Consider the following 13,189-nt stretch of genomic DNA (forward strand, 5'->3'; position numbering starts at 1 on the left):
AATATTATTTGTTCATAAACATGAGCTGCAGGGGAAAAAAAGATCCTGTGAAACCAAGTTCCTGCAAAGGCATGCATTGGGAAGGGGAGCTAGTTTTCATTCTGTCATTTTCCCTTCCCCTGCATTTTACAGAACAGTTAGAGAAGTATTTATCAACTAGTGCTAAACAAACATTCAAAAGTGCAATGCTCTTCTTCCTCTCCTTGTAAGAAAGTGAAGCTGACATAAGACAGTTCTAGTTTGTCTGTCTTCCTTTCTGAACATTCAAGCATCACATAAGCACAAGAAGCTGTTGGGAGCGTTTATGCATTTATGTAGTTTAAAAGGGACCACTAACCATGTTAAATTTTAACCTACCATTTCCCAGTCACCATACTAAAACACTGAGAGCAGCCTGCCTTACATACACTTTTGAGACAGCACCTAGGAAATTACAGGTAAGCAGAACCTATGAAAGGCACAGCTCCTTCTGCCTACAACATCAAAACAGCTGCAGACTACCACACAACCCCATGACTTTATCAACAGCATCGTTTCACAACTATGCTTTTAAGATCTGCAAAGGAAATATGTAGGATGAAACCATGCCTATTTTAATTCATGATGTTTAGAAAGATCTATGAATTTCACTGACCTGTGAAGAGAAATAACTTAATTATTACGGAAGGAAGAGGCAATGTCTCAGAGCAATATTAGGAAAGAAGGGAAGGAGGAGATCATGAAAGTGAGACGGGAGAGATGCCAGTTTAACAAGAACTTAATTACAAGTAATGGTGAGATGGAAGTCTGAGAGAAGAAGATAAAAATCTTGTAAGACTACTAGTGCAAAAGACCAAACAAAGAACATGAAGGGCAGCAGAGGGCAGATTGGGGGAGAAATAACTTATTAACAGTTCAAAAAAGATATAACATTTAGAGATATAACATTTAATCTGGACATGATGGAATTATGTCTACAGAAATAGTAACAGTGTGCAGAGTCTAAGAAACAATCCAGTTAGAGACTACATTCTGGTGTCATAGGAGCAATGTATTGCTGGTACAAGAAGCTTCTCAATGTATCTTGTAATGTTTCAAAGTACAAAAGACTGACCTATTTTTTAAAAAGTGTCCTTGAGCATGGACCAGTCCAATCACATCTGGCTTGGGATTAGCAGAAAAACAGTATACTTAGGTGTGAATAAATTGTTATCAGACTGTGTGGGTATTGACCTAGATGACTCATGACTTGCCATAATGCAAAATGAAAGTAGGCTGCTCTTCCAGATATGCTATAATAATTCCTAGCTTTGTTGCTTCAAGGCCTGCCAATGTTTGAAGTCACAACACTCATAATACTCAACTATTTCAGCTTGAAAAGGATCAGAAGTGAATACATTAAAATATTAATATATTAAGATGAGGCACAGAATTATTCTGGCAGTTGAATACCTTTGATGCATGTATTCACACATTATTTCCTACAGTAGCCATTGAGAGAAATTCAGCAGCTGAAACTGATTATCCATTAAAGGGAAAGGACTGTTCAGAAATAGCAACTTTCTATTTAATTGCAAACTCACATTTAATTAGAATTTATATTTATAAAGTTTAAGATAAAAATTAAGTATTTGTAAATTCAAAATCTAATGAAGAAAAAACCCTAAGTGTTTTGTTCTCTTTTTCTAAAAAAAAATTAGTGCAAGCTCAAAACAAGACTAATATTTCAATAAGAAAGGAAATAGTCTTATATATTAAGTATGGATTATCTAGAAGCAAAAAAATAAATGTGGCTACCTAGTGTCCAAATCATTTGTTCTTGCTATTAAAAAAAAAATAAAAATAAACCATCATATTTTAAAAGTAGAACCATTTTATTTGCAACAAAAGACTGTGCCATAGTTCTGCCTGGAATAAAAAACTTCCACAGGCTGACTACTGCAGAACTTTACCTTCTCAAGAGTCTTATTTTTTCAGTCTGATACGTACTGGCACTACTCCTGACTCCATTATACTACTGTAGAACTTTTTTGTGAGAATTGTGGTTGCATTCTCATTGCATTTAAAGACTAAATAACACCCTCAATTACTCAGCAAGAATACAACAAGACTATCTGGTTACAGCAGAGAGCTCTAACATTTGGAATAGATTCAAGCTTTCTCTTATTCCAGACCCCTCATTTACTTCATGCTGGAGCATCACAGCCTTATTGGTGAAGGAACGCAAGTGCTACGTGCTGTCCAAATTCTTCAGGACAAATAAATTCTCTGGTATAGGGGCCATCATTGAGCAGCACAGTGTAAGGATTGCTTGGAATAGAAACATAAGGCTGCCTTTTACTGCAATGTTAGCTTCAGTGATTACCCTATCCACACATATCACATTCCAGTTTGCGTTAAACTGTGCTCTTTATTATCACAGGAGTGCCATGAAGCTCAAGTGCTACTGATGCTTGACTTGATGTGGATGGGTAACAGCTGTGATACAGCTCAGGTTAGTACAATTCATCACATGCTTATTCAATCAATGCTACTACAATCCAGGCAGCTACTATCAAATTGCAGAAGAGCTCTACTTTTGAACTTTGGTGTAGTAACTCTCACTTCTACAAGGTACTCACAATGAAACCCTTCCCCAAGTGTGTGTATTGAGGCTGAAGCTGGACTGGCTGGGACAATGAAAGATCCCAAAGTCAAAACAACTTCCAGAGAGTTTGAATGGGAGTAGCACTAGATTCAGCAGTGATCTGAAACGTGCCCTGTAGGGAACATACTTCTGTTCCTCTCTACCTCAAAGTCAGAACTGTGCAGTGACTGTTCACTATTCATTTCTCCTCTTTTGCTTATATATCAGAAAGTTCCAAGATTTTTCTCCTTCCCATCCCTGGACTTGGGTTGCTTTTTTACTTCCAGTCATCAGTTCCCTTGAGGCATTAGATTTTATCAAAAATAATTCAACAGTTATATTACAGATACTAAGAGAATACAGGACCTTGCTTTAGGTGACCAAAAAAAGAAAGTTACAGTGACAAAATAAAACTACAGGAACAAATATTCAAAAGATAACTTTATGGCAAGAAAAAGAAAAAAGTATGGCAGACATCGTAAAACAGTCTTATCCAGGAAAGTAAATTACTACATTTTTGAATTTATGAAAGCTTAACTGCAGCTTAAAAATAATAAAGTGATTTTAAACTGAACATGACAGTTTACATGTGAAGAGAGTATTCTGAAAGCATGAGTTGAGTACAAATTAATACAGTAACATTTACTCAAAACTATACAAAGACTTTTATATCGAACTGCTCTAACTTATTTCCCTGAAATAATAAAAAAAAAAGTAGAAATATAAAAGCTAGCTTTCTTCCAAGCTCTTACTATGCCAATAGAATACAGTTGTGTAGCAAAATTACTTAACTTACGATAACTCATCTCCGATGTCTGCTTACATTTCAGTTTTTCCACATGGAAGATTCTTATTTGACTCAAACTACCTTTACTGCCAGGGAGTTAGGAAAAAAGACCTACCAATATAGTAACAAAATAACAGACTTAATTAACTAGCAAGCAGATGATGGGAAGACTCCCACTTTTGAGCTTCCTTCACACCCTCACAGGCAAGGAGGGGTAGTGATGGTGGGGGTTTTGAAAAGGGTCACCTAAACAATATATAGAAAAAAGATAAGAAAAGTTATGGTACTAAAATATTTCTAACACTGAGACAAATTTATTGATTTGGATAGGAATAATTTTGGATAAGGATAGGAACACAGAATATTCCAAGATGAAACAACACTTAGAAAGTTTCTGCACAGTTTCTTTACAATTTTTACATTAAAAATCTTAATTATATACATCTCTCGGCCTCTACTCAGCAGGTATTACTGCTACACTAGTCAAGTTTTTCTGCAAAATTCCACAGTCTAAGGCTTAAATTTTAAAGCAATCAGTAAGTCAAATTCTGCTTTCAGAAGCAAAACTTCATCCACAGATCACCATGGTTGATGTAGCAACCCCTCTGCAGCAACACTGATCACAAAGCCAAGAAAAAATAATGTAGAATGAAAAACAAAGTACTTTTGATTCAGATGATATGTCTATGAAATGAACTTCCAGAATACCCAAATAAAACGATTTTGTAAAAATCTTCCTCTATATTGGAGATAGGGAGAAGGAGTTTCCATAAAGACTTAGTACAATAAAAAAAAAAAAAAAATTAAACCCCCACAACTTTCATCTGCTTCATGTGACTATCTATGGTAACAAAATATATAGATTAGCATGAGTTTAATCTACACCAATTTTCATGGTGTTTCCTCTGACTGCTACCTTTATGCTAAACAAAACAAAGCATTCTTTCAAAATGATCCTCCTCTATGTTCATGGTGTTTAAAGTCAGACTCAAAACTAACATTTCAGTGACTACAATAGGCGTACATGAAAAGCCACTTCTAATTACAGCTGTGTCTTTGACACTCCTTACCAAGGTTACCATTTATTATGGGGAGTACTATGATGAGTTTTGGACCCCCAGTATAAAAAAAACACCAAAACTCAAACTTGAGCAGGTTCAGCAAAGGGCCATCACAGTGGTCAAGAGGATGGAACCCTAGCCCTATAAGGAGAAGCTGAGAGAAAAGGGCTTGATTGTCTGGGAGAAAAAGCAGCATTGGGAGAACCAAATAGCAGCATTCCATTGCCACTGAGGAGACAGAGCCAGACTCTTCACCTGGGCCCACCACAGAAGAAAGAGACAACAGATGAATGGAACTGGGGAGGTTCTAACTGGATGTAAAGGGAAAAAAAAATAAAATTAGAAAATCACTATTACAGTAACAGAGCATTGCAACAGGTTGTCCAAAGACTGGAATCTGTCATTGGATGTTTTCAAGGTCTAAATGCACAAAGACCTCAACAACCTGGTCTGAATTCAGATCCTGCTTTGAGCAGACACTTGGATTATGTGACCTCCTGAGGTGCCTTCTATCCTAATTTTTTTTTTTTTTAAAAGAAAATTAAAAGAAACATGAACAGCCTAAAGATATAATGAGACATGTATCACCTGAAGAAGTTTCAGGAAAAGCAGCGTCTCAGATGTAGGCTGCTACTCATTATGTAACTGCACAAAGCTTTTACAGCAAACATACACGCAGCAAGTGAAGAAAGGTATCCGCAGTACTGGGATGACCCAACTGCACCAAACTTTTCATTCATCCATGCATGGTAACTGAATAGCAAGTCACTAAAGATAAGCAAATAGGCAAGTACTTACCCAATAGACAGTTGGGAATACAACAAAACACCATTCCCCAACATCGAGAAACATGATCAGCCAAAACCAACAAGATGTTTTGAAGAAACTATTAAAGTGTTTCAGGACTCTGTATGGGCATTTGGCAGCTGATCCTACTTCAAGGGCAGCAGCGCAGCACAGGGGAGAGGCAGAAAACTTCATGATAATACCACGCAATCTGAGTTTCCAAGTAAGTGTTGGTCACAGCACTCAGTCTTTGGGTTTAACTCTATTTCCATACCAGTGAAGCTACTCTCTCTAAGGAAACATGTAGCAATGGTGATTACTCAAAAAGGATTAGTCTCACGATTAACAAATTAGAAAGTGATTCAAGGAACTGGAAAAAGTCTTCAAGAGGCCCTCTATTTTAGTTACTGAGAGGTCTCAGGAATACTAGTCTAGTTCTGTGGTATTTACTAGCAAACAGAAAAATGTTAAAGATTACTGTCTCTAGAAATACCTGTCTGCTTCCAGAACAAAGTTCAGTGGAAGCAATCTACACCAAGCTAAGCGTAACAGGGAATTGCAGATGAAGAGAGAGATAAGCAAGACTTCCAGCTTAATGACAGGTGACAAGAAAATAAGGGTTTGAAAATGTTATGTTGTGCTTCACTGCAAAAAAGCGACAAATTTCAGGTCATGTTACCTTCCTTCTGTAGAGTAGGATGACTAGCTTCTGCTCAATGCAATCAAAAGGAAGAATACCTTCTTTAGGGTTAAGTGGAGCTTTTCAAAGACTTGTTACCTCTAAGCAACCTTTGTATTTGTATTTTGCAGATCTTACATTCTAGAATAATGGCACTGGGCAATTCTCATAGCTTAAAAAAACACCCACACAAGATAAATGATTTTGTAATAGTTCACCATTGTTTGTGCAATTTTCAGGTTTGTTTTGCAGTCAAGAAACTACTGAGACATTGTAAAGACAGAATACAATTCAAATGACTAATGAAGGAATTCAGCGGCATACTTTGTTACAGTGTGAAGAAATAACAGGTATAAGGAGAACTGCATAGTGTAACTCATAGCACACTCATTGGTAAACATAACTTCATATTGCAAATCCCACACAGAGGAATAGAGAGCAACAGCACAGTTATTTCAGGTCAAGGGCAGCAACCTTACTCAGAAGCCTGGGCACAGTCCAAAAGCATGCCCATTTACACAGTACACCCTGAGCACACACAGAAACCAAGAGCTCAGTTTTCTTGGCTCTATATTGGTGGCTAGTTGCAGCATAACCAAAATAATGAAGGGAGTGTATTCAGGCAACCAAGAAGAGAGCTCTGAGAAGGTCACAGACAGCTATCCCACTGCAAGCAGGGGCTCTGAATTGCTCAAGCTCAAGAAGTTTCCACAAGCACTTGAGAAGGCGGCAACAAAGAACTGTTGTAGAGGAAATTCTAAATTTCAGTAAAAGTCTGCAATTCAATAACAAAGTAATGTGTAAAGAAAAACCTTAGAGCTATTTGTTTTTCCATAAGCTTGTCCTCTCGCCTGAGCTGTGGCTGTAGCTCTCCCTCATGGATAACAGTGGAAAGAGACTTCTAGCTAGTTCCCTGCAAAGTGAAAAAGAAAATAGTTTCACACTATTACACATGCTTACACTAGATCTTGGCTTAGACAGCAATCATGTTATACAGCTTAATAAGAGAGAAACCACTAATTAACTACCCAGGCCCAAAACAAAGGTAGTCTGAAAGCTAGGAGTAAGGCTGAGTCATCTGGTTTCCCCTGTCTCCATACCCTCCAGCTGAAGACAGGTTTTCTGAGCCAGAGGCAGGTTTTTCTACAAGATTAAATTTTCAGATGCATTTTCTAATAATTCCATCTGTATGTTCTGTTTTTTTAAATGCTAGCTCACATACAGCACGCAACAGACTGAACAGTCACATTCAGGATAAACCTACTTTAATGCAGTTGCATAGACATTTTGGTGTTTTTACTTTTTTTTATTTTTAAACATCTTTCACCTTTTCAAAGTGGCACATGTTCCTTTTAAAGCTTTTACATACACAGAAATAGTCCATTAACCTGCAGCAATATAATTTCACCCTCCTTATCAAACAGTTGTGGGGGACTCCCTTCATGTAAAGTACACTAGCAAGGCTTACCCAAACACCTTCAGAACCTAAAGAACTGAGGCAAACTAATAAAACAGATTAACATCCTAAACATACAAAAACTGAATAAAAATGCATGACTTGCTTCAAGTTACAACTACCACTTGCTATGTTTACACTTCTGTGTTACATCTGAAAGCTCATCCAAACATTTGAACGTGTGTCTACCACTTCTGATCATACTTGTATCAGTCACTGCCAAACCATAGGTTCACGGGCAGTCCAGTGATGACATAAGCAGAATATCTACTTCCACTCTGTCAGAAGAAAAAGACCAAGAAGCCAATGACAGGCAAGTACATAGGTCTTGTGTCACCCAAGATGAACTGTGTAAAACCTTATTTGATACACACTATGTCAACAACTCTGTTGACCTCTCTCAACTCAAATGAGCTTTTCCCCCTGCTTCAGGCATATCTAACCTCTGAAGCCCAAATATACATTGCTCTTGCCTGATGCATTTTTTTTCTTCACAAGAAGGATGCCAAACACTTGGGTTTCAGAAGTTCAGTTTATACAAAATTAAATGTCCATACCCTAGCATCATCTTGGATTCTAACAGACACAGCTGGGTGACAGGAAAGGCCAGTGTGTCTGGGGCTGATTCTAAAATACTTTGTTACCTTTCCATATATTACAAATTCCTTCCTATTAACTCCATTCTGTTTATTCCCTTTTGCTGATCTTGCATTGCAAACTCTTAACCCTATTTACTTTCTCTTACCCCTCAGTCCCTTCTTCCAGCAGAAAGCTACTTTGTAGTTTTTGTAAGTAATCCAAGTTCATCCTCCACTTGTGTAAGTACTTTATTTTAAACTACATGGAACTTCAGGAAAGAATTTCCCTAGAGGAATAATGGGCAATATCCAGCTCCTCTATGTTACACCTCTTAAGGTTTTATTTCTGACCCAATCAAACCTTAAACAAATACTCTGCTGCTTCTTGTTTGAAGCAGTAATGTTTAATATTCAAGACAAAGTTCATAACACAGACATGGGACTAGATTTTTGTGGATGAAAGATAACATATAACTTCATTTTATTTTACATATTGTACATTATGGGCTTTTTTCCCTTTTACAATCCAAGACTGTATAACCCTATTTCAGCATTTACCATCTTTTTGAGTGTTTATATTTAACAGGGGTTTAGTGTTTTTGAAGAACTCCAATGTTTAGGTGAACCAAAGCACAAGTGTGAAGGTTGGGGCGCAGGGGGGTGAATAAGAGCTCATCCCTCCAACAGTTTTGGCCATTTTTTTTTAATATGGCACAAACATGAACTACAGTCCCCACTCACATTGCCAGTAAGGTTGAGATCATTTGTGTTCAATTACACTAGTAATTCACAGCAACAAACTGCTATACCTTAGTAACAGCAGCTGTTAAAAGGGAAACATTTGTGTTTGCACACAACCAGACAGTACTTGTGTTACAGCACAAAACATCATTTAGGAAAACAGTGAAGATTAGTTCAAAGTTTTATTTCAATACATGTTATTGCTGGGGGCGGGGAGGGAATCCATTCCACAAATCAGTCTTTTCAGACCTTGCTCAGTGACAAAGTCTTGGGCATTAAACTTTTTTCTTGATTTTAACTGACAGTGGGCAAAGTACAACGAATACTGACCTGACTTCTACTGGTTTTCCTCCATTCTTACACTCTACAAATCTTTCTCAAATACTCAATAGTGGAGAAAATAGAACCACTGGTCTTTAAAACAGATTTTATGAGTCATTTCCCTAAATGGAAGCAACATTTTCAACTGTCAAGACACTGATCATCAATGCTGGAGTCACTTCTGTTTGTAGGAATAGCTCATGATGGATTAAAGTCATGATTGGTTTTTCCTGTATCATATACCCAGGATAGTGTACTTCCTCAAACATGACAACTTGTTGTGATTCTAAAAAACCCAAACACTGCAACTGAAGTCATAATTGCCTTTACATATAACAACTTTCCTCCTCACAAGAAGAAATGAAGCTCTTATGATGAATCAGACTTTTTGAGAACAACTCAAACAGTCTATTTTTCTTTCCATGCTTTACTCCAAGGAAGTAACATGGAACACTAACAAGTTATTAAAAGCAAGCAGTTCTATTTCTTTCTATCTTGGAGAATTTTAGAAAGTGATGGTTAAAATATATTGTGAACTGAAGTGATGCCACCTCTCAGTTCTGCAAAACTGATGAGTGATGTAATAGCTCTTACAGAAGAACATCTGTGACTAATCCAGTTCTCAGTAATTAAGTGATCTTTGACCTACTAAGGTAGGTTAGCATAACATACACAGCTTAATTATTCATTCATTACTCCTTGATATGAGCTGTGCTGGACCTTGCCCCTATTGTCTGGCAGCAGAAAAGTAGGTGAAAGTTGCCTCCACGTTACTTCCTGCTATCACTTCTATAACTGATTATCCTGTATCAAAATTAACACACACAATATGAAAAGTCTGTGTAAGATAACTTTTTTGTTACACATTCAAACACATTTGATTTGCTAAAAACTGGTATGTTATTTTACCTTTCAACTTTGGTCAGCAGTGACACTGAAGTATTGCTGACATTCCAGCAAAACTTAAAAAAAAGCACACAAATCAGAAAACAGTTATTCCAGGAAAACATTCTCTAATAACATATCTTATTTTGAACATAAAGTACGCATACTCTTAAATAAACTATGTGAGGAAGGAATGTAAAGTTTGCAGGTAAAGTTTACAGTTGCACTAGAACACTTCCATGGTTCACTTGAATGTTAAGGCCAGTGTTTTGCTGTTTATATTCAAGTCAGCAAATTCACCTTTGCCCTAGGGAAGCTCAAAACTAGAATTTCACCTCCCAGAATTCAAGAAGCTGAGATTCATCTCACACTAATATGACACGATTTTTTCAGGCATTATATACAAAGGAATTAATACATATAAAACTAAATCACTACTGCTCCACACATACTTTACTCAGTTAACCTCAAGCAACAGATACACTATTAATCCTCTTCTGGGTTATCTAGGTTGCCAAGTGAACAGCTTCTCTCTAGTAATAAGTAAACAAATTTAGGACAGTCATAGCCTCTCAACTTCTTCCCAAGCAGGCAGAGAAAAATTCACCATAGAAATTAGAGGGGACACTAGGCCCTGGAGATTTTTATCATTACTGCACAAAGATTTACCACTTGTTATTATATGTCAGCTTCATGTATCAGCACAAGTATGCTGGAATATGTAAAGATTTGGCACAATGACAATCCTTTCCAAAAGTATGCTATAATTTACATTAGCAATGAAGCATTAAGAAATGAATGATACATGAACTAATAAGATTAAAGGAGGATGAAGCGATTGTAATAACTGGATGCTTTTGACTAGGCTAGTGGTATAGGCAATGTAGCTTACCTATTGCTAATCTTGATAGGTAGCGTTCTGTAAGGCTTCTGAGAAGGTCTGCCTCACAGGGAAACACAGACAAAAGAACGAAGACTAGCAGGAAAAAACCATCCTCAAAAATAAGTATTCAAGCAGTAGCACAGCTATTACCGAAACAACTGAACGTTGGGATGTTGGAGTTTGGAATCTATGGACATAATACCATACCAGTAGTAATTAAGACCTAACCTAAGCTGTGGAGGGACTCAAAAGCATAAAGCAACACACAGGTGCAAGCAGAACAATCAAGTTTGCAAGCATGATACTTATTTTAGCAACTGCATTTCTAATAGATGTGAGAATACAAAAGGCCATGAGAGAAAATGACAGAAGTAAAGGAAGAGGTATCAGAAAGACTGTAGCACAGACAGAGGAAAAGGGACAGGTCAGGTCAGGCTCTCAAAACTCCATCCAACTGTTGAACTAGCTGGAACATAATTCATAAGTTATCTCCACTTTCCAATCCTCACTAATCTTGTAGTAGTGTTTGGTCCACCAAATACATATGAATGCTTCACATTTTTAACGCTATACCTAGCAAAATCAAAGATTCATACCGGAAGGACACATTCCAACCATTGTCTTCAACGTTAAGGCCAACCCTCACTTTCATTATATTGACTCTCAAGCTAATAAATGCACTGCCATTGTCAAGTCCTGCAGATCAACATCAGGAGATCTGCAAGCAAAATAGTTTATGGGGACAAACCGGGACCCACATTATATTTATTTCAGGGATAGGTAGATTATTCTGCCCGAGATCTAGCCTGCTCCTGTCAACTGAATGCTACATGTAGTGGGAATATACTAAATGCACTTCAAAACTATGCTGGACTTGCATCTACATTTGAAGATGTATTCCAATCTGAATGTAATCTAGTTCGTGTGCTCCAAGGTCACTCCTTAATAAAGGCAGAGCAAGGTAAACATGGACAATGGGGAGAGTCACTTTAATGGAATACTCTTGATCCGAATTAAAATGCAGATGCTCCCAGAACATCTGCATGGCCTATTCTTTCTTACAAACACCATTATCATATATTAAGCGTAAAAATCTTGCACTACAGTGTCAGTAACTCTCACAACTCACCTTTTTTATGCCCTTCTATATAGCTTTTCTCCTTTTTTACAGTGGTATTTCACCAAATTAAACAGAGCTACCAAAAAAAATATCATCCCTTCCTACAAGTTTGATAGAAGCGTAACTCTCTGCAACAGTTTGGGATCTTGTTGCTTTCTCTCACACAAACTATGTACAGTAGCAAATGCATGAACTCTCAGCAGCATATCAATTTCTGACATGTTATATGAGAGTTACCTGACTTCATGAAGCTCTTAAAGATATCATGTGTATGGAAGGAATTAAGTAAAAAAAAAACTGGATTGTTGCTTAATGGCAGGTATGTTATTGCTTAAGTCTGTTGAGTAAGTCCATTTACCGTCAAGATCTAGCACCAGGATATGTCTGCAGCTACTACACAGTATCTAACTGTACTACTGTAACATACTGGGTCTTTAGCATGTGGTCAGCAATTTACAGCCACAAATACGTTAAAATCGCGGAAAGATTGAGTCTGAGGCATAGTCTTCATCTGCCACACTTTATGGTACCCAAGTGCTTCAGAGGAGATTTAACAAATACCCACCCTAGCACACGTATGCCTGTAAGCCATCCTCAAAAGCAACAACCAGACACCACCTCTTTGGAATGGTTACCCGTGAACCTTACTGACACACGGCAGCACTAAAACAACAGCTGGGGCCCATTACTTGCCGATGCACACAGGGCATCCTAGGACATCCCCAGAAGTCAACTACTTGCTAGTGGTAGCTCACAGTCGGGAAAACGGAGAAAACGAATGTAATTTGAGTAATAAGGTGGCGGTGGCTGGATACTCGCAGGGGCGGCCATCGGCGGCCCCTCAGGCAGGCGGGAGGGGGAGGCTGCCTGACCCCTCTTCGCAAGAGCCGTCGCCCCGGGACGAGGGAGCCGACAGCAGCGTCCCGCAACAGCAGGGACGCGGGCTGCCCCTCCGTCAGGCCGAGAGCCGGTGAAGGCGACCACAGCCCCGGCACAGCTCGGCTCGGCTAGCCCTGGCTTGCCCCGGTCTCCCAGCGCTCGCACCGCGACTGGACCCCGGCGCCCCTCCCAGCTCCGCGCAGCCCAGGCCCGGCCCTCCCCGCTCACCCCTGCTGGGCTGCCGCCCGCCGCTTGTTCAGCAGGCAGAGGAGGGCGCAGGCGACGGCGGCCCCGGCGATGGCGGAGTGGCGCACGGTGAGGTACTTGCTGTAGGCGGCCATGGCGCGAGTACGGCCGCCGAGCCCAGCCGAGCCGAGCCGAGCCGAGCCGAGCGGGCGCGGGGAATGC

At 38.9% G+C, this 13,189-nt stretch overlaps 1 protein-coding gene across 1 annotated transcript in view; it reads right to left on the bottom strand.

Annotated features, from left to right (window-relative positions):
• ABCD3 (ATP binding cassette subfamily D member 3) overlaps positions 1-13,188 on the bottom strand; it is a 33,077-nt gene extending 19,889 nt beyond the window's left edge. Inside the window, exon 1 of the mRNA XM_033000855.2 lies at positions 13,010-13,188. Within this exon, the coding sequence (XP_032856746.2) occupies positions 13,010-13,122 (113 nt within the window). The 5' untranslated portion in view covers positions 13,123-13,188. The remainder of the gene's footprint in view (positions 1-13,009) is intronic.
• Between the last annotated feature and the right edge of the window lies 1 nt (position 13,189).

Source organism: Tyto alba, unplaced genomic scaffold (assembly GCF_018691265.1).
Source record: "Tyto alba isolate M040663 unplaced genomic scaffold, T.alba_DEE_v4.0 Super-Scaffold_1000006, whole genome shotgun sequence".
Classification (NCBI taxonomy): Eukaryota; Metazoa; Chordata; class Aves; order Strigiformes; family Tytonidae; genus Tyto; species Tyto alba.